The sequence below is a fragment of the Myotis davidii genome, unplaced genomic scaffold (assembly GCF_000327345.1).
Source record: "Myotis davidii unplaced genomic scaffold, ASM32734v1 scaffold187, whole genome shotgun sequence".
NCBI lineage: Eukaryota > Metazoa > Chordata > Mammalia > Chiroptera > Vespertilionidae > Myotis > Myotis davidii.
The window spans coordinates 5656113-5677216 of NW_006383018.1; the positions used below are offsets into that span (position 1 = coordinate 5656113).

Here is a 21104-nt window from a genome sequence, read left to right on the forward strand (position 1 = left end):
GTTTAAAATGTTTTCACCGAGGCAGCTCTGAAGTCATTGGGAACGTATTTGACTTTAATATCCACTGAACATTTTAATGAGGTTCTGGGGAAGTTTTCTTTCTACCCCCAGGTAACTATTTGGGAGCATGTGTCTGCTCGTAGTGCAGCCTCCTTGGGCTTCGCTGGTGCCACGTGAGCGTTGTCCTGGCGCAGGTAGTGCAGTCAGGTTGTGACCTCCCAGAACCCACCATCTTTGACGGTCACGCCCTGAAGAGGACCTGCCATTCCTCACAGTGTTTATCGCGGCAGCGGCGGGCCTTCTGGGGGTGCTCGGCTCCTTTCTAATAGGGATTGCCATCTGTTCCTAATAGCTCAGGCTCTCCACACCACCTTGCATTTTTTACTTACACTGTTGCTCATTACCATTAGGGTCAAAGAAGATAGGCTCATTAATATCACTCCTCTGAGCAGTTGCAGAGGATAATGAATGCTGCACCCTTGAAGAGAGACTGCAGAATCATTACTCCAAAACACCCATCCTTTCACCCGGCGGAGAAGCGCTCAGAATCCCCCATTCACCACAGGTGCAGTGTCCGACACTGCCTGGTCGAAGGTCATCACCAACCCCAAAGTGAACTTAATGAGATTACTTCAAAATAACCTTTTTAGAACTTGCAAGCACACCTACCTTGGGTTCCTTCACGGTGCTCTTTTAACCCTGAGCTTCGTTTATTGTTACAGAATTTTACCTTCAATGATGACTTCAGTCCCAGTAGCACCAGCTCGGCAGACCTGAGCGGCCTAGGAGCGGAGCCCAGAACCCCGGGGCTCTCTCAGTCCCTAGCGCTGTCATCAGATGAGGTATGCTCATGCCCCTCACAGAACTGCTATCCCCGACATATGTTCTACCCGTGAACTGTCACAGGGAAATGTGTCTAAGGTAGATTTTGCATGTGGATAATTGGAGAGCCATGATCTTTGCTAGGAAATTGGTGTCTCCCTCTCTGTCTCAACATGAAAGCAAACTGTTGTTTCAGAGGCCCTTGGAGCCATCCCTTACTATACACTATATCTCGGCCTTTCTCTGATTCCAGAGCCATGACTCTTAGCAAAGGTGTCGGGGCGGGGGGCTGGGCACTGGAGAGCAAAAGTAGGAAACATCTCAGAAATCTCACGGAGCTCTAAGCAATTCACCATTGCTTTTCTCCCTCACCTTTCCCACCGTCACGCCCACCCGAAGAATCTGATATTTCTTCTGAGTTGGGTGTGGCTCCTGATTAAGATTCACTGCAGTGAAAAGGGGAGAGATACAAGTCTGAGAAGGAAGGACAACTGTGTCAGACCACAAATTTAGATGCGAGGGTCAAAATAGCATTCCTAAGAATTCTCAGGAGATAAATATATGCAAGAGAGGCAGGAAATTACACTAGTGATGGACTTAGTGCCCCAAGAGATAAGGAAAGAAATACCAGTATTGGAGTGGAAGGGAGGGAGGGAGGGAGGCATCGTAAGTAAAGATAGTTTTGCTCTAAATATGTGTTCTTAGTTATTTCTAACATGTTGTTTTGTTTTGTAAAACATTTTTTTCTCTTAAACTCTTTGCCCATATTCTTCAGGCTCAGCGTGACTTTAATTTTATAAGACTGTACTGTATATATTGCGTGTCCTGTTTCTGTAACACTTTTCTCTTTGATTCCTTTGTTGCTCCCTCACTCAGAGCCTGGATATGATAGATGACGAGGTGAGCTATCAGTGGGCTGTGTGGTGGTTTTTGGTATTTTGTTTGAACCTTTTCTCTCTTTGCAGATGATTGAAAACTCAAACAATACAAGAGCACTTCCTCTGCATTGGGGGTGTTCCTTGTGTTAACGTAGTTTCACTCTGCCCTTGTGTATGTCTCAGTTTAAAAGATATTCCTAGTTCAAGAGGACCTCCAGATCCCACCTCCAGAGTCCCGTGATGTGTCCCCATCGCCATTACCTGACTGACCCAGTTCCCTCTGTTTCGCCTCCTTTGCCTTCATCTCGGCTTACCCATCATCCCCTTTTCTGTTCTCTCTGCCCGTCACTGAGGTAGCGTCTGTCTCTCCTCCCAGACCCATCATCGCCTCATCGCCTCTCAGCGTAGTGGTTCTAGGAACCAACCTGCCCTTTGCACCATTAAAAGTAATATTCTGCATTGGACAGATCTGTAGATGTTCAGAACCTCAGTTTCCTCATTTATTAAAAGTAATTATGGATACCTCCTGCCCCACTGCCCTCATGGTTTGCTTGCTGCGCAAGTGAAATAATGGCGGTGAAATTTACCCCTAAAAATACCTGAGGGTTCATTGCTCTCCTAAGTGAAAGATGCCACAATACTTTTAAATGTGTTTTTACATATCTCTAATGTCTTAGCAGAGGAGAAATGCAGAGTGATGTATTGTCTATAGGGATTAAATGGCATATTTGTTTTCTGCATCTGATAATCTTTCCAAAGTGTTTTCATGTAAAAGCTTGCAACAGTAGAGTGGATTTGTCAATATTAAACTTCCTACATTGAAAATGCTGTTTTATTTAGGGGAGTTTCTAGGTTTCCAAGCATCTAAAAACATGTAGGTAATAAACATGTATGTGTGTTACATACACAACTAGAACCATTAGCTTATCATTCTATGGTTTAAAAATAAATATGGCTCTAGTAAACAAGAAATTCCTTTGGATAGCGCAATATGCCATGCTGAGCCATAGCACTTCAGCCCTTTAACAACACTGCGTGACATTCCTACCTCAGATCCTTGATGACGGACAGTCTCCCAAGCACAGTCAGTGTCAGAATCGGGCCGTTCAGGAGTGGAGTGTGCAGCAGGTTTCTCACTGGCTCATGAGCCTAAATCTGGAGCAGTATGTATCTGAATTCAGTGCCCAAAACATCACTGGAGAGCAACTCCTGCAGTTGGATGGAAATAAACTGAAGGTAAAGAATTATATATGTCTGTGTTAGGTTACCAAGCATAACTTGTATTGCTCATAGCACCTAAAATGTCTTCGTTTAAATAAGAGCATTCTCCATATGGGAGAGGTAATTCTCATCAACCGTCGGCAGGAAGGACGGTGGATTGTTTTCGTAGTAAATGCAGGTTCAGAAAGTCATTAGGGGATCTAAAGAGTAGGCTCCGAGTAGGAGAGGGAGGGACTCACTCCATTGCTTCCACCTAGCAACACATGGCCCATGTATTAACTCTACTTACTTCCATGTAGTATGAGTTTTAATAATGGCCAATGTGGACTCTTTCATCACATAAGAGTTAAAACCCAAGTCCATGAACCTCCCCTTCTTTATTCGTGTATCCTCTCCATCCCGACTCGTCCCTGCACACCAGGGACCACTCCAAAACCGGGATGATGTTTTCCCCAGAACTTCCTTCCCCAAATATGTGCGGCAGTGTCTTCCCTCCCCGTCCATTGCTCTCTCATGTTCACCTGTCCAGTCCATCTCTTTAGAGGCTGAGGTGGCGCCCATCCCTGCGGAGAAAGGGCAAAAGGAGCTTACAGCCAACTTGCCACCCCTGACCTCAGTCCCTGCTGGGAGGACGGGCAGATGAGTATCTTGTGACAATCTTGAAAAGGTTAGAGATCAATGAATAGCCTGTAAATATGGAAGTCCATTGACAAGGCTGTCCCCCTGCGGAGATGGATGCATCCCGCTGTTGATGCTGAAGGTCATGAAGCATTTAAAGTACTATGCAACCAATTCCCCATATTCTGAATTCCAAGCTAATTGAGCAACCCTCTTGTTATAATCAGGCTTCCTTTATAGGTCTGCCTACAGGGAGCGAATGGCTAGTCTGCTGACATGAGCATTCTGGTGCTAAATACATTTTGGGTCCTCACTGTCAATGAATACATTGGCAGAAAGGAAGCCATGTCGATTCTTCCTGCCCTTCCGGGAGCCCTCTGTGGCAGCAGGGGCCCACTCCTATCTTTTGCCTGTAAATGTCTACAACCTAAAGGTTGGAGAAGCAGAATTGTGACCTTTTTTCATTCATTCACCCATTAATTACCAATCTGGAAAGCATTCCTTAGCAAGGTTTGGGGCATACTGTGCTAGGGACTTCAAAGAACAAAAGAGCAAATAAAGCTTGTATATTTTTGGCAAATGTAATCAGCTCTTCTTTAGTTTTCACCTCAATTGTGTTTAAATTATTTTTTGAGTTAGAACATATTGCGATATCGGCCTCATCATAAGCAAAGAAGTCACTGGTTTTCAGATTCAGTTTGTTTATATTTCCTTCTTAAGGCTCTTGGAATGGCATCATCGCAGGACCGAGCAGTGGTCAAGAAAAAGCTCAAGGAAATGAAGGTGTCTCTAGAGAAGGCTCGGAAGGCTCAAGAGAAAATGGAAAAGCAGAGAGAAAAGCTGAGGAGGAAGGAACAAGAGCAGATGCAGAGGAAATGTAGAAAGACAGAAAAGATGGCAATAGAGGGTGCTGGGGAGCAGTAACACACCCTCTTCCAGGCGAAGAGGGTGCACCAAGAGAGGGCCCACCTCTTCCTGCCCCGCTCTCCTCCAGGGGAATGAAGAAGAAACTGATGACGGGGGAAATGTGCTGTAGGCAGACTGGGGAACCTGGTGTCGAATACCTGCATTTTCTGTGATAATAGAATTCCTTTCATTTTAACCTACTTAAATAATCCCAAGCCACCTTTAGTTTCTTAACAAACCAAGGAGCTCATTTGTGAGAGCTGCAAATGTTTCCCTCTTCTCTGACTTACCAATATCTTGTGTTGTGTTGGGTGGGTGCGTGTGTCACTTGGAAAACCAGCATGACAGTGCCCAACAAGAGCATGACCCACCCTGATGTTGTGAAATGGAGTGCCATGGATGTCCAGCATGGGGTCCTGACCCTGGGTGTTTGTGTATGTCTGCATGGCTTGAGCGCCCTCCTGCCATGAGGTCTGGGCTGCAGGATCCACTCCAAAGTGTGAGAAAGGTCCCCGTTATTTCTGTGTCTGGACAGTGAGACAACCCCACTGTGGAAACGTGGGTGCTCTGCCCGTGGCAGAAGTTGAGCAAACTGTTCTACTTGCTGGGCATCTGAAGGAGAGAAAAGAATTCTAGTATGTGTTCACCCCAGAAGGAAGCAAAAGCCTTAAGAATATGGATGTGGAGTGACCTTGGGATTCTGAGGATAATATTGATCTTCCAGATTTAGCCAAACAAAAGAAAAAGCTGACATGAATGCAGCCATGGGATATGGGGATCTGTTGTTTGCTTTGCTACTGCAGCACCTCAGTTTGTCAGCAACACTGACACACACAACAAAATTCCTTTCCCCAACAAATTGAACAGGAAATTGGTTTTTAAGGAAACCAACGTTTTCAGGTTTCCTCTCCCGGGGAACATTCTGGTTCGTCTGCAGCCCGACGATGACACAGTTGGGAACTCGTCACATATTTTCAACTCAAGATTTCCCAAGTGGACTCGGCTAGTATTTTAACAAATGTACTTTTAAAAACAATAGAAATACCAGTTCGAGAAAACTTAGATTTGAGTAACATGCAACTAGAGAAGCAATTTGACTGAGCACACAGAATGTCCCCATAAAGGTGAGCTGTCAGTTATATTTAGAGATGCTCTGAATGGTTTTTCTGAGCCATTCTCTTCCGTTCTTTCGGGATCTTCATTTAAAGTTAAAGTTTATTTAAGATAGTACCCAGAATACAGTCTAGCAGTGAGCTCATATTTTAAAGCCAGTATTAAGGATTTCAACATTTCGTCAAACTAATTCAAATGCCAGGGACTAAGGCAGAAGGAGGAGAAACTATAACTCATCTTGAGAAATTTCAAATAATGGATCTTTTTGTTGATGTTGTTTTGCTCCTTATGTTTATGTATCTGGTTCTGTTTGCTGCATTGGCCCTAAAAATGAGGTCACCCACTTTCCAAGGGACAGGTTCCAGAATAAGAGTTGAGGGCAGACAAAGTCTTTGACAAGTATTTTACTTCCTTTTCTGGGTGGAGAGTCTCAGTCCATATCTTGCACTGGAAATGTTACATACACAAAGCTTGGGGGCACTTTCGGAGGTTACAGGTAACAGACCATGTAAAGGGCTCCAGCCCATGTAGCTCCATCTCTTATTTTGAACATTGTGTTTTGCTTGTTTTTGTGTTTTGCTTGTCTGAATATGGGAAATCTGGAATATTCTAAACTAGAAATTCACAATTCAGTTCTTTCCTGAAGGCCTGCCTCCTTTTTAGTGGCAGAATATTGCCTGTTTGGCTTCAGTGCTTCTGTCACCAGGTATAGATCACTCGCTGTGTTTTACAGTTACCCGTCACTATGTATATTTTCTCTGTCTGTCTTCATTTTGGGGTATGATAATGAAGCCGCCATACTGGATATTCTATTAATATTTTGATATGTGTGGTGCTTTGCTGTTTATTAATACCATGAGAAACAAGGAACCACTATTACTGAACTACCAATTCCAGCAAACCTTTTCTAATACTAAAAGACTAAATTAGTCAAAATGTGGTAATACTAGTGCTTGCTATTGTACATTTTTGCCATCTTTGCATATCTTTGAAAAAAAAGTGATCTAGATCACACTGGAAATTTCACTGTATTCATTTTAAGGATGAAAACGGAAGGATGATTATCTTATGTTTACACTTTGGTAATATTTGAAAATGGATGTAAATACTGGAAATGCCTGTAAGTTTCAGTCTCTGCACATAATTTATGATCTATTATATTGCATTTTCTTAAAAGTCTTCAAATATTGTTCTTAGTTTTCAGTGTATCTGTATACTTCGGATGTTTAGATTATTGACCAACTGACAATATTATTAATCACATTCTTTTTTTTCCAAATCATTTCATTTGTGTTATAACTATTTTGATTTTTTAACTTAAATTATAGTAATTTTAATCTGAATGAGTTATTTTTAACATTACTACTTAAAACTGCTGAAATTATAAGAGGCACTTGATTTGATTGTCCAGAAAAGGATAAAATGTAACTGGTGAAAGGTCATGAAAACAGTGAAGGGCCTCAGGACTTGGGAGCATTTTGTTTTCCTACTTTTTTTTTATTTTTTTTATCAACTCTAGTGCATGATGCCTAAGTGAGGTACCAGTGCCGTACACAATTCCTGCTCTAATGCTAGTGGTTTTCAGTGTCCGTGCAATTTAACACAGAATTGTTGCTTCATGAACCTTTAAGACTTTGCAGTTTTTTCTTTATCAGAAAATGAACAAAAAGGGAATATCTGGTTATATTCTCTAAACGACAGCTCTATTTGACTCTGACAGTAGCCAAAAGTGTTGGGGGTATAGGTAATGCTTTGGGGAGGGCAGGTGGTGTGTGGTGAGGAGTGTCTGGGTCAGGGTTTTCCATTGAAGGACTTTAGTTTTGTAACAGAATTACTTTCTTTAAGAGTAACTCACAGTTCATGTATAGTTTTCTCATTCTCATTCTCATTCATATTCTCTCTCTCTCCCTCTCTTTCTTCCTAAATTAGAAGTTAACTTCAGAGTGATGTTAGGTCAGAAACCAACTTTTGCCCCTTCTAGCAGACTGATGAAGTCCACCTCTAGTTTTTTGACAATAAAGCTATTCTGTGCTGTCTTTCTTTAGCTGGGGCTTGATGAATTTCCTACCCTTAATGACACATAAGCATTTTTAACTCCAGCGCTAATGCCAACCTCAGCTTTTAACGAGGAGGAAATGGGAACACCTACCTGGTGCTCCTGTTATCACAGTGGCAAGAGGAAGAGTGAGGAACCAAATTAACCCTTGCCGCTGCCTGTTATTCTGCTGTCATCTCTAGTCTGAAATCTTAAAATGTCCAAGGTCCAAGCTTCAAATATAATCACAGATTGTTTGCCTTTAATTAGCCCTATGGTTTTTGCTGAAGACAAATAATTCTCATCTAGGTTCTTTGTGCCATTGGATTAACATGTGCTTTCAAATACATTTTAAAAGGTAAATTTTGCATTTATTTGGATATTCTGATTTATTTATAAAGTGTTAAAGGTTATGTAGACCAAGCCTAAAGAGAGAAAACCATGCGTTTAACAATGGGATTTAAGAAGATTCTAAAGGGAGGTGTCTTAACAATTTTAAAGAAGCAACTACACTTTGAATGTGTGGTAGCCCCCTCATTACACTGAGGTATTTAAGAATTACCAAAGCCCATCGGAGTAACTGAAGGTACTGTCCCAAGAGCGGCAGATGAGGGGCACTTCCGTTTGAGAGACAGCAGCACCAGGGTTCATGTCACCTACTTGAGTCCTGAGTGGCTTCTGAATGTTCAAATGTACTTTAATCAAGGATCTACCTGTAAACGATTCTGAAGCTAAGCCTTGAAGGATGAGGGAAGGAAAATGTCCATATTTTCTAGAATTGTTTTCATTATGATGATGGGCTGGAAAGTAAATTTCTAAAGAAAACAGGGTTGTAAGAAATATGAATGTGGTTGCTGCAATTCACTCCTGAAAAACAACCGTAGTCTGCAGGCAGATTTTATTTATGTTTTTCTTAGTTATTTAAAGTCTCAGGAAACTGAATCTTGGTCCAAAACACTGGGGGGAAAAATAACACCAGTAGTACACCAGTCGTATTTGCATAACAAAGTAGGAGTATAGAACAGACCCAACCAAGAAGTCAGAGGGCAAAGAAGAAGCCTAAAGGATCCATGTCCCCCTGAGAAATGAAAGCCTCAAGTTCTCCCCAGGGGTGAACAGAGGAGCCTTACGTGATGCGTTGAGGGAATGATTGTTACTTGAAGGCTCACATACATACGTGTGTGGACCAAGTACAGCACGTGACCCACTTCCAAATCTATAGAGTGGGGAAGGCAAGTACATGCTGATTTCCCATCCTTGGCCCTACCCCAGTCTTTAGCGCTAAAGATTCAAGAATGAATAAGAGGCAAGGGATAAGGGAACAAGAGGCAACTTCTCAACACTGTGCATGCCACTTGTGTCGCTACACAGACTACATACGTGTGAATATCTCTCTCACCTTGCACACACATACCGCAATGACATGGCGTTCAACAAACAGATGCTGTCTTTGGAACGTGGTGTTGTCAGTGAGAACCCCCAGCAGTAATCATAGCCTTATTGCCACTGTTTGTGTTGTGTATACATTGAATGGCTCATAAGCTTTTAAAAGATTTTTTTAATGTATTTCTTCTACTAAATGCACTTAATCCTTCTATATGTCTATATATTTTGGTAAAATTGATTTATTAGAAACTTGGTATTTTAGTAAGATAAAGTTTCCTCAAATGTTTGGTTAATGCTTTGATGTCGAAATTGCACATCGCTGAGCTGAAACTCAGAAATTTATGCAGCTTCAGGCATTTTCAACTGCGAACCGCAGTGTCCTTTGCTAAAAACCGCACTGTGTGTTCTTGTGCACTTGCTCATGCTCAAATATGACATTTTTGGTGGCTGTGATGCATAAGCCACTAACTACTGGCTCTCTGATGGCAGCGTTGTCATCCCATGACCATTACTTCCCCTTTTGCTGAGTGATGGCCTGGTTGGGTCATTGCCAAATGGACATGAGTGTGAGCATGTTGTTGGAAGGTGTATACTTCTAGTTCTCTGGCTGTTTTATGGACACACCCAGGTTCTCTGTTAAGGATTTCATCTTTCGTCTGTGAAAGAACAATTGGCCAAAGATAGTTAAATTACATTAAAAAGTGGGAATCAGGAAGCACTCCGGCTAGAAAACACCTCCCAACAACATCAGACTTCGTTAGAGCTTAGTGAAATCTCTTAAATATTTATGTGTATGTTTTCCTTAATATTATTTATGGTCATCACTACTGCTTTTGTATTTTTTAATGGTGTTACAATGGAACCACAAGTACACGTGCTGCATATGACTAACAAACTGGCCGGCTGAAAATAAAAAAAGAGAGAGAATGAATTCTGTCCCATTGTAAGAAGTTGGTTTATTTTAATCTTTCTTTATATAAAGGAAAAAAGTTGTTTGAAAGTCATTTTAAGTCCAATAAATATGGATAGCATGTTATCTGAACCTTGATTTGTACCTTTCGGTGTCCAATCATTTGCATGGAAGAGACAATAGTGCCACGTCCGAATTGTTCTCTGTGCTTGGTTAATATGTATTTCTCTAGATTGTTCCATTTCAAATGACATTTCTTACTCTTTGGTTTTCAGAGGCATTCGAAGCAAGATATCCTTTGTTTTCTGACCAATCTAAAAATACGCGTGATTAAGTTTAATTTGTTAGTGTAAATAAATTTCTTGCCAATGAGTATTATTGTTGTTAGACAACGAATGCAATAAAAAGAGTAATACTGAGATCTGTTGACGTCATTGTTTTTCCTCTCCCATTTTCACCTTGACTGGATAAACCTGTATTAACTGTCAAAATGCATCTATCAATCAAGGGCAAAGTGCACATTTCCATGGAAATGAAGCTAAAAATACGTTTTAGCCCTGCTGAAGTGTAAATGGGCAGCAGGAAGTATGTTGAAAGCACAATTATGGAACTGGGCGTAAAGTTAAAGATCGAAGCTTCCACTAGAAGTTCCCTCGCCCATCTCTTGGTTTCCACTGTGGCTTCATCATCAGTTTCTGATACCTGTCAGCGGGAAAAGGTCGGTGACAAATCCGTAACCAGTTGGCCTCACACAGTCACAGAGTGTGGTGTGGAAAGCTAAGAATCAGACCATCCCAGAGTATGGGGCTTCTTTCAACAATTTTACTTCTAAAGCTTTAAATGGTGAGAAGACGAATATATCAAATGAAGGGTATTAATTTCTCTCTGTCACACGTACATGCATGCCCTAATTTATCTGTGACTAAACCTTTGGCAGTGCAAAAAATTTAGATGAAAGCAACAGAATAAGTGAATTCAATTGTTTACCCTGGAGCATGTTAAGAAATTCCAAACCAAGGGGAAGCTTGTGTCCCTTTTTGAATGATCTTTCATGTAAGCTATGTTCAATTGGTGGATAGCTTTCTCTTGGGTGAGGGGGGTAGCCAGGGGACAGAATTTGCTTATTTTGTTAGAAACAAGAGAGAACAGACTGTGGTCATTTTATTGATATCAAGTGATTCTCTTTAAAGGAAATAGTGGTTGCCCAGCCGGCATGGGTCAGTGGTTGAGTGTCAACCTGTGAACCAAGAGGTCACAGTTTGATTCCTGGTCAGGGCACATGCCCAGGTTGTGTGCTTGATCCCCAGTAGGGGATGTGCAGGAGGCAGCCAATCAGTGATTCTCATCATTGATGTTTCTATCCCTTCCTCTCTGGAATCAATAAAATTATTTTTTTAAATAAAGGAAATCTGTAGCTTTTTTCAAACTAAGCACCACAGCTATTGATCGTTTCCAAGCAATATTCCAGCTTCGAGGGCTGTGAACAGCATCACAAACCAGCTCTCATAGGGCACATGGCGCCATGCCCATGGAAACGACTAAAAATAACTTTTATCCTGATGTGAGGAAAGTGTTTTTCGATCTAAACAAAATGTGTTTTTCGATCTCTTAGCCTCTGTGTATTACTTTAAGTCAGTGGTCTTAAACCAGAAGCAGTTCTCAATTTATCAGCAAAACATCTCTCTCCAAATACCAGACCATCATCATGGCAAATGCCCTAGAGACACTTTCTAACATGACTGCCTTAAGGTTGCAAAGAAACAATTTATCCTGGAAGCCATACCTTAGAACAGACAAATAAAGGAGGACAGGTAACCTTTTCCTCGGCTTTCATCAGAAAATAATAGTCATCTTTTTCTGAGTATGTCCCTCAGAAGATAGCCAGAGGTTGTTAATCATTTCTTCTTTTGTTTACTTTTCTATTATCTTCTTCTTAGCCTCTGTGGCAAGTTAGAGTAGAAAAAGAACCACCACCACCTTAATAACTGTTTTCTTGGGGGGACACTTAGCTTTACCCGAATCAGTTATGGGTTTTGTTCTGTATCCAATCACTGATGTGAACAAACTTCTTTCTTTTACCAGGTGAAAGAAACTAAAATGTACAATGTGTGCCGAGATAACAGACATCAGGTAATTTTCAAGTATGACAACACTCCCAAGAATTTTAAGATTTTCCTGCATGCCTTTTGCTAGCGGAGAACGGAGTAAGCAAGAGTAGAAGGAAAGTTGAGGCATTTGATTTACATTTACCGAGAAAGTCATACGTAAAGGGGGAAACGTAAGTCTGCTGTGCCATATGTCTAATGGCTTTGCTTAAGGAGAAGTGCCCGGAGTTGAAGGGTCATTTTTAGTGCACATCCCGTTCCCAGCATGTGAACTGGAGTCCCTGGGTGGCTTCTGGATTTCTGATGACCCGTAAAGCCATCCTGCTCTCCTGTTTTCTGAACAAGACTCAGCAAGGCAGCAATAAGTCACGTGCACTCAGAAAACCTATGTTGTAGGTAAAGTACCTGTTAGGTCACATACTGTTACATGACCAAAATTTTAGCCATTTTATTGGAAAGGATTTTTACTGGTAAACAAATATCCCAAGACCAATTTGATTTTGTACTTTCAAAAAAACCTTACAATCATCTCTGTTCTCAGTAAAACAGCACTTTCATCCCTAACCGTGGCCTAATTTAGGGTCAACGTTCATTGTTTAATGAGATCGCTGTGGTCCCTTCGAGGTGGCACGCCGTTGAAATGACAGGCTCACAGTTCCCATGGCGTGGGTGCATTTTGGCCTGTTAGAGCTTGCAGTAAAGAGCTTTGTGGAACACAGTGCCAATCAGCAATTTCCCCTTGTACACAGAGGCCACTGTACTTCCTTGCAACACTGTACCATTTTCTGCATAAACCACCGTGACTTTGGGTTCTTCTGTTAAAATGTTCTGGATTTGGATCACCTATCCAAGAAATAACAATTGGTTAATTTTGTTTAAAAGTCACTTAAAACATAACTTTAAATATGGGTCATTTCTCCAGAAGAAGCCTTTAGGTAAATCATATTTTGTTCCAAAATTACTCTCTATATAAGACGCCTGTTTCCTTGTTGGCACAATAACAGGTTCTGATCTTAAATAGAGATAGTGACACAGGCCTACAGAGGTGAGGCAATAAATGTAAATGAGTAGCACAGCTTGGGTGGGGAGCCTTAGGGAGCAGTCATGACTGGTAAATTGTGGGGAAGGGCTGTTCTAATTGTAAAATTATCGCCATGCTGGCATTCAGGATAGTTTTTGTGTATTTTCAGATAAACTAGGAATCTGGATGTTTACACTTAATTCTTGGTTTTTAAATGCTGGCAATAAAAAAAAAAGTACGGCCCCAAAAGAACATATCTCTATACCACACTTATCCATCCCTCTTAATTTAAGTTCCCATCTATAAGATCTTGTAAGTTCAGTTCCCTTCATTTAGTTGAGCAGAAATATGATGATATCATTAGCAACGATGTAGTAGCATGTTAGACTGCTAAATGGCCAATATTGGACCATTTGGGCTGATAAATGACAATTTCAGACTATTCACCCTCCTATAAAGAACACATGGTGAGTGTGGAGCCCAGGACTGTGTTTTGGATGTTCTAGTCACCACTGGTTTCTCATCTATAGAATGAGATGGGTGGGACTAGGTTAAGTTCCCTTTCAACTTTTTCTAGGGTAAAATACAATGACCTGAAGAAAGGATACCTACATGCAAAAACACCAAATATGGCAGACCAGGAACCAGTGTCTGGATAGAAAAGGGCCAGTGGAGCATTTAAAAGGACCTCTTTAAAACAACTGGCACCAAAAACAGATGTTTTAGAAAATTGCTGTAGTGTTGAAGTGTAGTAGTTACTGGGAAATAGTTTACGGTGCACCTTGGCTTAAGTAATTAAACATCTTTTAATAAAACCAAATTACTCTTCCATAGGGCAGTGTATTAGATAATGGACTGTTATGACTTTTTGCTATGTGTGCTTGAACAGATCCATCATTAGAAAGGAAGTGTTTTTTCCAGAACAGCAATAGCAAATGACCCAAGTGCACCAAATGAGCTAACAAGCAAGAACAAATTAGAATCTAACATGCTGAGTTCCAGTGACCACACCACAGCATACATTTCTTCAAGTCTATTAAACATACCAGCCCTAGGTGTTTTGGCTCAGTGGATAGAACATCAGCCTGGGCACTGAAGGGTTCCAGGTTCGATTCCAGTCAAGGGCACATGCCTGGGTTGTGAGCTCGATCCCCAGTAGGGGGCGTGCAGGAGGCAATCGATCAATGATTCTCTCTTATCATTAATGTTTCTATCTCTCTCCCTCTCCCTTCCTCTCTGAAATCAATAGACATTTAATAAATAAATAAACATACCATAGGGCATCCTACTACCTAAGAATGAGCAAAAGGTACAAGGGATTGCATTTGAACACAATCACAATTATCCTATAAACCTAAAAATAGAAGGTATGAAGGGCCATAATGTAATTGGAAATACACATTTGGATGTGTGTGTGTGTGTGTGTGTGTGTGTGTGTGTGTGTTTAATCCAAGACACAGGCTATAAAATATTTTTTGCTCCTGGTGGGGTAGCTTTAAAAAGAATACAGAGCAGTAGACCAATTCAAAAATATAACCTATAGTTGATGTAAATAGCAAGTATAATTAATACATACTGAAAACTCACACTAGCAAGTCACAGTAAACATGAAAATGCCTGTGGCCAAATAAATTTCACATTCTTACATGACCAAATAGTTCACTGATTAAAGACCACAGACACAAATAGGGTTTGGGGGTAGTAAAACTGAGGTGGAAGGAAAGTATTTTAGTCCAAAATAATTCTAGTTAGTGATATACATTCCCAACGGCAGGGAAGGTAGATGTTGCCCTTTGGTGTTTTAGGACTGGTCCCTGGTGTCAGCTTGGGCACATACCGAAGGGGGAGTTGAATAGGAAGGCAGGTAACAAATGATGAGGCCATGGCAATGTGACACCATATATATATATATATTTACACCACTGTGAATTCTCAAGCTGGAGAAATGAAGATATGGATCCTAATCCAGCCCCCGGATTCACTCTCTACTCTGCTCAGATAGACAAAGACTGACTTAGAGGGCTCTCTTGCCCTCCAACTCCCAGTTAGGATTGACCAAGGGGCTTTGGGGTTTGGGAGGTCTGAGGTGGAGGCAGGGCATGTGTTCTCCAGGCTTTCTTCCTCCCTGTGCTGGTTGGCTGCATCCCTCAACCCGAGGCCAGGTTCCGCTCAGAAGACCTTCACACACAGCTCTCTCCTTGTCTGGCTTCTCTCAGCATTCCCTGCCCCCTACCTAGCCCTGGGGTTCTGCATTATCCCCTGTTGATTACCCTACATTCTGCCCACGACTGTGTACATGGTGTCCTTACGCAATTCCCTCAGATTACCCGGTTTCCGTGCACCCTCTGTCTCCTGCCTAGACTCTGCCTAAAATGCCTCCCCAAGTCAAAGTCCTTTTTCTAGCTGATCATTTGGACCAGTTATCCGTGTCCTCCCCGCCCTTTTTATTTGCCCATATAATTGAGAATTATGTTTTCAACTAGAGAACATCTGGGAATAAAATCGCTGATCTAATTCACTTTTCAAACTAACCTCTGATCCGGGAATGTGCTCCGGGTCGTAGAAGAAGATTCTCATGCCATTGGGGTGGCACCCAATCCAGAGGTCCCCTGTCACAGGGTCCACGGATATGTTATCCACGAGCGTGTTAAGGGCTAGGGACTTCCAGATTAAAAACAAGGAGAAAAGGAGAGAAAAAACATGGAGAGATGATTGAGCAGTATGTCAGGGAAAGCTACTGTCTTGTCCTCGGTCACCACTGCTGGTTCCAGGGACACAGCAGTTCTGCCCCTTTCAATAGCGCCCAGGGAATTCCATCAGCTTCCAGGACAGATGAGGGAGCGGGGAATACAGAAAGCCAACAAAGGCTATGAAAAGTTAAATAAAATCATGTGGACTTAACATCTGCGCGTGACCCTAAAACGGAAGGGGAAAAAAATGTTTGAAGTGCGGCATAGGACAGTTCATTTCTGAAACGGCATGTACAGATGATACTTTGATAAGCATTCAGAAAACAACCAGGAAGTATAGGTTCCTCTCTGATGAGAATGTCAATGAAATGTAGGCTCTTCTTTAATGGCTAATCGTAGGCTGTGAAGCCAGAGGACAAATGATCACTCTGGGTCTAATTTTTGCGTTGGAATTGGGAACAAGTTTCTTCTTTAGTCTCCTGGTATTACCCAACTCTCTGCTCTTCTGCTGTTTATTTTCTAAATATAAGTTGCAAGCATGTGATGACTGCACAGATTGCTGTCGAGGCTTTGCACCAGGATCATAAATAATACCAACGATTCTTAATTCCTCCATTCATCATCTTGGCTGCCTTCTACCGGGAAGAAATCACATCTATTTGTTTGCCTCTCACGCTCAGTTGGAGAAGCAATATCTACAGTGTGCCTCCAACAGAGACCAGCATACCTCAGCGCCCAGAGACCCTGTAATAAGGGGCAGTAACACATTGCAAAGGCCAGAGCGTGGACAGGCAGCTGCAGGGAGCCAATGCGGGCCTGTGCTTCCTCCTCAAAATGAGAGCCATCCCCACATGTCCCTGAAGGAACTAGAGGGCTTGAGCATTGGGGCAGAGTCTCCCTTTCACCTTCCTGCAAAACCGTCGCTCATTAGTACCCTGGAAACAGGCCAGGCTGGCCAAAGGAGGTGGCTGAGTGAGCATGCGCTGGTCAAAAGCAGCCACAGGCCTTCTCCACAGACCAGGCCCCATCTATCACAGAGCCATTCTACTCTGATCAGTTACTTCCTTTAAGTGAGGGAAATGTTTGTCTCAGGACTCCGCTATTATCTTTGGAAGGGGTGATAGCTAATTGGTGAATTCCATGGCAGATAAAAGCCTGTAGAATTGGGAGGCAGGGTGAGAGTGGGAGAAGGGCACTCAGAAGCCCGGGGTCCCATTCATTCAACACACAACTCGGGAGCTCCCGCCACGTGTCCTGCAAGGAGAGAGAGGAGTCAGCAGCAGACCTGGTTCCTGCAGAGGGAATGCTGAGGGGCCCGTGGGGAGCCTGTGCTGGGCTCCTGCCATGCAGTCTGTGACTCCTAGTGATACTAATGCACCGCAATGCACGCACATGCCACTTTCCATGCCTTTCTAAAGCCAACTGGAAAATGTTACATTCCTGGGTCAAGGAAACTTAATGAACTATTCTTTTGGAGGGAAATTGTATCCTTTGTCAACAAATATCCCAATTTTTAGAGAATTGCAACTCATTGAAGTGGGACTAATTCATTGGCTGTCTTGATTTTTGGGGAGAGGAGGGATTATTTCTATTGTAGTCAAATACGCATCATGTGAAATTTGTCTTTTAATGCAGTGGCATTAAATACATTCACAATGTCATACAACCATCACTGCTATCCATTTCCGGAAACTTTCATCATCCCAAACAGAAGTTGTGCCCAATAGCTCCCCATTCCTCCCTCTCCCAGCCTTTGGTAGCCTCGATTCTACTTTCTGTCTGTGAATTTGCTGAATCTCGGTACCTTATACACGTGGGATCCTGCGCTATTTTTCCTTTTGTGTCTAGCTTATTTCACTTAACATAATATCTTCAATGCTCATCCATATTGTAGCATGCGTTAGTACTTCATTCCTTTTTAAGACTGAATAATATTTCACTGTATGCATGTACCAAACTTTGGCAGGACATAGACCTATCCCACATCTCATTGAAAATTCCGAGATCAGTCTCAGCTATCTTATCAAATTTATTGGCACTCCAGGTATTAATTAACTGGTTTAATTAATGTGGATCTCCCAAAAGAAGAATAACATTTCAGTTGCAAGGGCAGTCTTAACTGAGTTATGTCAGGAAACAGGCATGACCTGTTGCCCAATGTGGAAGCCAAACCTGAAATACGCCTTGTGCTCAATTTTGCCTTGGCAGCAGCCATGCCTTTATTGTTGTGCATTGAATGTATCTTTGGATTGGGATCTACTTTTAGAAAATTCTTTAACTTCCAGTTGACAGAAGTAGGTATCGCTATAACCACAGTTTGTTTTTATTCCCTCAGTGAGTATGAGTGTGTGAAATTCCATTTTACTTCAGCTAATACCAAACTAGTCCAGCCAATGACTTTTAATGTCAGACATAATGTTACATTTGATGGTGCTTCAAGGTAATTTTCTCGGAGTGAAGCCTCTCAGGACAGTTCCTCAGATGTGCTGTTGGGAATGGTCATAGCGCCTGGTGACAGCGCTTCCTGCTGTGGGCAGTTATGGTGGGAGAGAGACGTCTTGCTTTTCAGGGGCAGGGATTACATGCATAATGTTCCCCTTTGCTCTTACTTTCTCTTTCCTCTCTCGTGTTTTTACTTCTTTTGACCCAAATCTCAAAACAGACCATGGTGTGGGTAGAAGATGGCCCCTGAAACGCCCAGCACCATCATACTAATTTAACAAGTGTTTGTTGAATGCCCAGTAGGTGGCAGGAATTCTTCCAGGAGCAAATGGGGGTGGGGGAATTTGTCCTTGTGGAGCTTATACCCTGGGGGAGAGGCAGCTAACCGAAGATAAATAAAATTCATTACTAATGCTAGAGGGAAAATAAAGTCGTCTGTGAGGTAGGAAGAGTGTGTGTGTGTGTGTGTGTGTGTGTGTGTGTGTGTGAGTGTGGTTTAGGGGGAGCTGTGTGTGTGTGTGTGTGGTTTAGAGGGAGCAGAGTTGTACATTAGGCAGTTGGGGAGGTCTCACTGAGTGACATTCTGGTAAAATCTGAAATGCTATGAAGGAGAGAACCATGGAGGCATGGAGGTTCTGGTGGAAGATCTCACGAGCAGAGGGAACAGTGCCCCATCCTGAGGCAGGGCCCTGCCAGGCGAGCTCCAGGAATATGAGGCAGGAGCAGAGGGACAAGGGTTGGCAACAAAGGCAGCAAGGTGATGGGCTGCTGGGGCACTGGATGGCCATTGCTAGTACTTGGGCTTTATAAATTTTGTGGAGATCTCTGTCATATTAAACACCTAGTTTAATTGCAGTGCTTCTCTTAGTTTGTCAACATATGGGCGAACCCCAGCTTCTGCATGTCAGGGGATAGTGGGTTCTCTCCAACAGGCTGCAGGAAGGCCCTTTGACAGTCAGCTCCTGGTTTTAGGCCAGAGAAAGTAATAGAGAAGACACGATGCTTGTCCTAGATCTGAGAGAAGTCTTAACGTCTTGACTATTCCGTCAACATAGAAAGAAAAAAAAGGAAGGGCAGAGGAAAGAAGAAAGGAGAGGAAGAGGGGGGAGAGGGATAGATAGAAAAAGGGAGAGAGGAGGGCAAGAGAAAGAGAGGGAGGGGAAGGGAGGGGAGGGGAGGGGAGGGAGAGAGAGGGACAGAAATTTATTTTAAGTAATTAGCTTATACATTTGTGAAGACTAGCAGGTCCAAAATCTGCAGGGTGAGCTTGCAGACTGGAGATCCGATTGTGCGGTTGGATTTGGAAGACAGAGTGTTGTGAAGGGAAGGGAAGGGAAGGGAAGGGAAGGGAAGGGAAGAGAGAGGGAGAAAGGGAGGGAGGGAAGAAGGACGGAAGATAGGACTAGAAAGACAATGCCAAGCTTAAAATTCATTAGAGTAGAAAAAAATCAAAGTTTCATAGGTGAGATGTGTGGTTGGCTGCTTCCAGCTCCATTGCCGAGTAAAAGTGAACAACAAATACATAAGATGCTGATGGCTCTTAATAAAGGAGTAAAAAATTGGTTCTCACCCATTCCAATTAGATAATCCTTTTGTCCTCCCTTAATTTCACAAATCAATTAGAATCTAATTATCACTCTGCAAACGTAGAGTGTTAATATATCTTACCTTCAATGATGTTAAAGTCCAATTAGCATGCTTTTCATACACATGAATCTTATGAGCCAGAAGTTCAGATATATAGACATACCTTCAAAGAAGAAAGAGCTACATCAAAGCACTCGAAGTGATGCAATCCAAAAGATGACAGTGAAGTTGTGATAACTCTTCCTCGAGAAGAACTTGGCTTAGAGACTGGAACATGGAACCCCTCTCAATGCTCATCAAATTCTGAAAGCACTAATGAGTTTATAGTGCACACAGGAGTTTTAATCCTGTAAAGTTATTTCTAAGGGTAGAAACCCAGTTGACCCTTATCAGTAGGGAAGGACCTTAGCCCTACACACCAGCTCTTACATCTGGGAGATAGAGCATTGCAGTGCTTCTCTTAGTTTGTCAACATAGGGGCAAACCCCAGCTTCTGCATGTCAGAGGATAGTGGGTTCTCCCCAACAGACTGCAGGAAGACCCTTTGACAATCAGCTCCTGGTTTTAAGCCAGAGAAAGAAAGTATGAGAGAAGACAAGCTGCTGGTCCTGGATATGAGAGAAGTCTTCCTCCCCTCCTACCCTGAGACTGGTTGGACCCCGTGGCTTTAGTATTTTGCACACAGTGCAACGCCACACTCATCATATAGACCTGTGGTCAGTCTAAGCACAGTGATCTCGGGACAAAATAAGAGACGACTGCTTGATTATCTGCTGGTTTTGGAGACCAGGAGACAATATGAATTATTGCAAAGCTGTTCATGTTGCTTTCTCTAAATATGTCACTGGCCTGGCCAATGTGGCTCGGTGGGTTAGAGCATCAACAAAAAAAAACCCTGAAAGGGAGGGTTCAATTCCCAGCCTGGGCACATACCTAGGTTGTGGGTTCAATTCCCAGCCCAGTAAAGGTGCATACAGGAGGCAACCAATTGATGTTTCTCTCACACATCTGTTTATCTCTCTTATGATCCCTCTGAAATTTGTGATGATACAAGATGAGGAAGGGAATAGATGGATAGAGACATCAAATATATATATTAGAGGCCTGGTGCATGAAATTCATGCATGGGTAGGGTCCCTAGGCCTGGCCAAGATCAGGGGCCTATCGGAGCCTTCTGGCTGCCAGCCAGGGCCTTCCTTCATTCCGTGTCTCCCCCTGATCGTCAGCCACATCATAGCAAGTGGTCGAACTCCTGGTTGGTTGAACTCCTGAGGGGACACTTTGCATATTGGGCTTTTATATATATAGATTTCCCCTCTCTTGAGTAGTTTTTGGTTACTGTATATAATGTACACATGTGTTTAAATGCA

At 42.5% G+C, this 21104-nt stretch overlaps 2 protein-coding genes across 9 annotated transcripts in view; one reads left to right on the plus strand and one right to left on the minus strand.

The window, feature by feature from the left end:
* Nucleotides 1-5732, plus strand: part of PPP1R9A (protein phosphatase 1 regulatory subunit 9A) — a 230710-nt gene extending 224978 nt beyond the window's left edge. For 4 of the 8 annotated variants that reach the window (XM_015558301.1, XM_006779231.2, XM_015558299.1 and 1 more), the window contains 4 exons: nt 723-842; nt 1699-1722; nt 2754-2936; nt 4260-5732. In XM_015558301.1, coding sequence (XP_015413787.1) covers nt 723-842; nt 1699-1722; nt 2754-2936; nt 4260-4463 — 531 coding nt within the window. In that variant the 3' untranslated portion in view covers nt 4464-5732. The remainder of the gene's footprint in view (nt 1-722; nt 843-1698; nt 1723-2753; nt 2937-4259) is intronic. The other 4 variants (XM_015558298.1, XM_006779234.2, XM_006779237.2 and 1 more) reach the window with 2 other exon arrangements.
* A 6695-nt stretch (nt 5733-12427) lies between these two features.
* PON1 (paraoxonase 1) overlaps nt 12428-21104 on the minus strand; it is a 44231-nt gene continuing 35554 nt past the window's right edge. Inside the window, exons 7-9 of the mRNA XM_006779229.1 lie at nt 19816-19897; nt 15548-15676; nt 12428-12837 (exon numbers count right to left, since the gene is read on the minus strand). Of these exons, the coding sequence (XP_006779292.1) occupies nt 12679-12837; nt 15548-15676; nt 19816-19897 (370 nt within the window). The 3' untranslated portion in view covers nt 12428-12678. The remainder of the gene's footprint in view (nt 12838-15547; nt 15677-19815; nt 19898-21104) is intronic.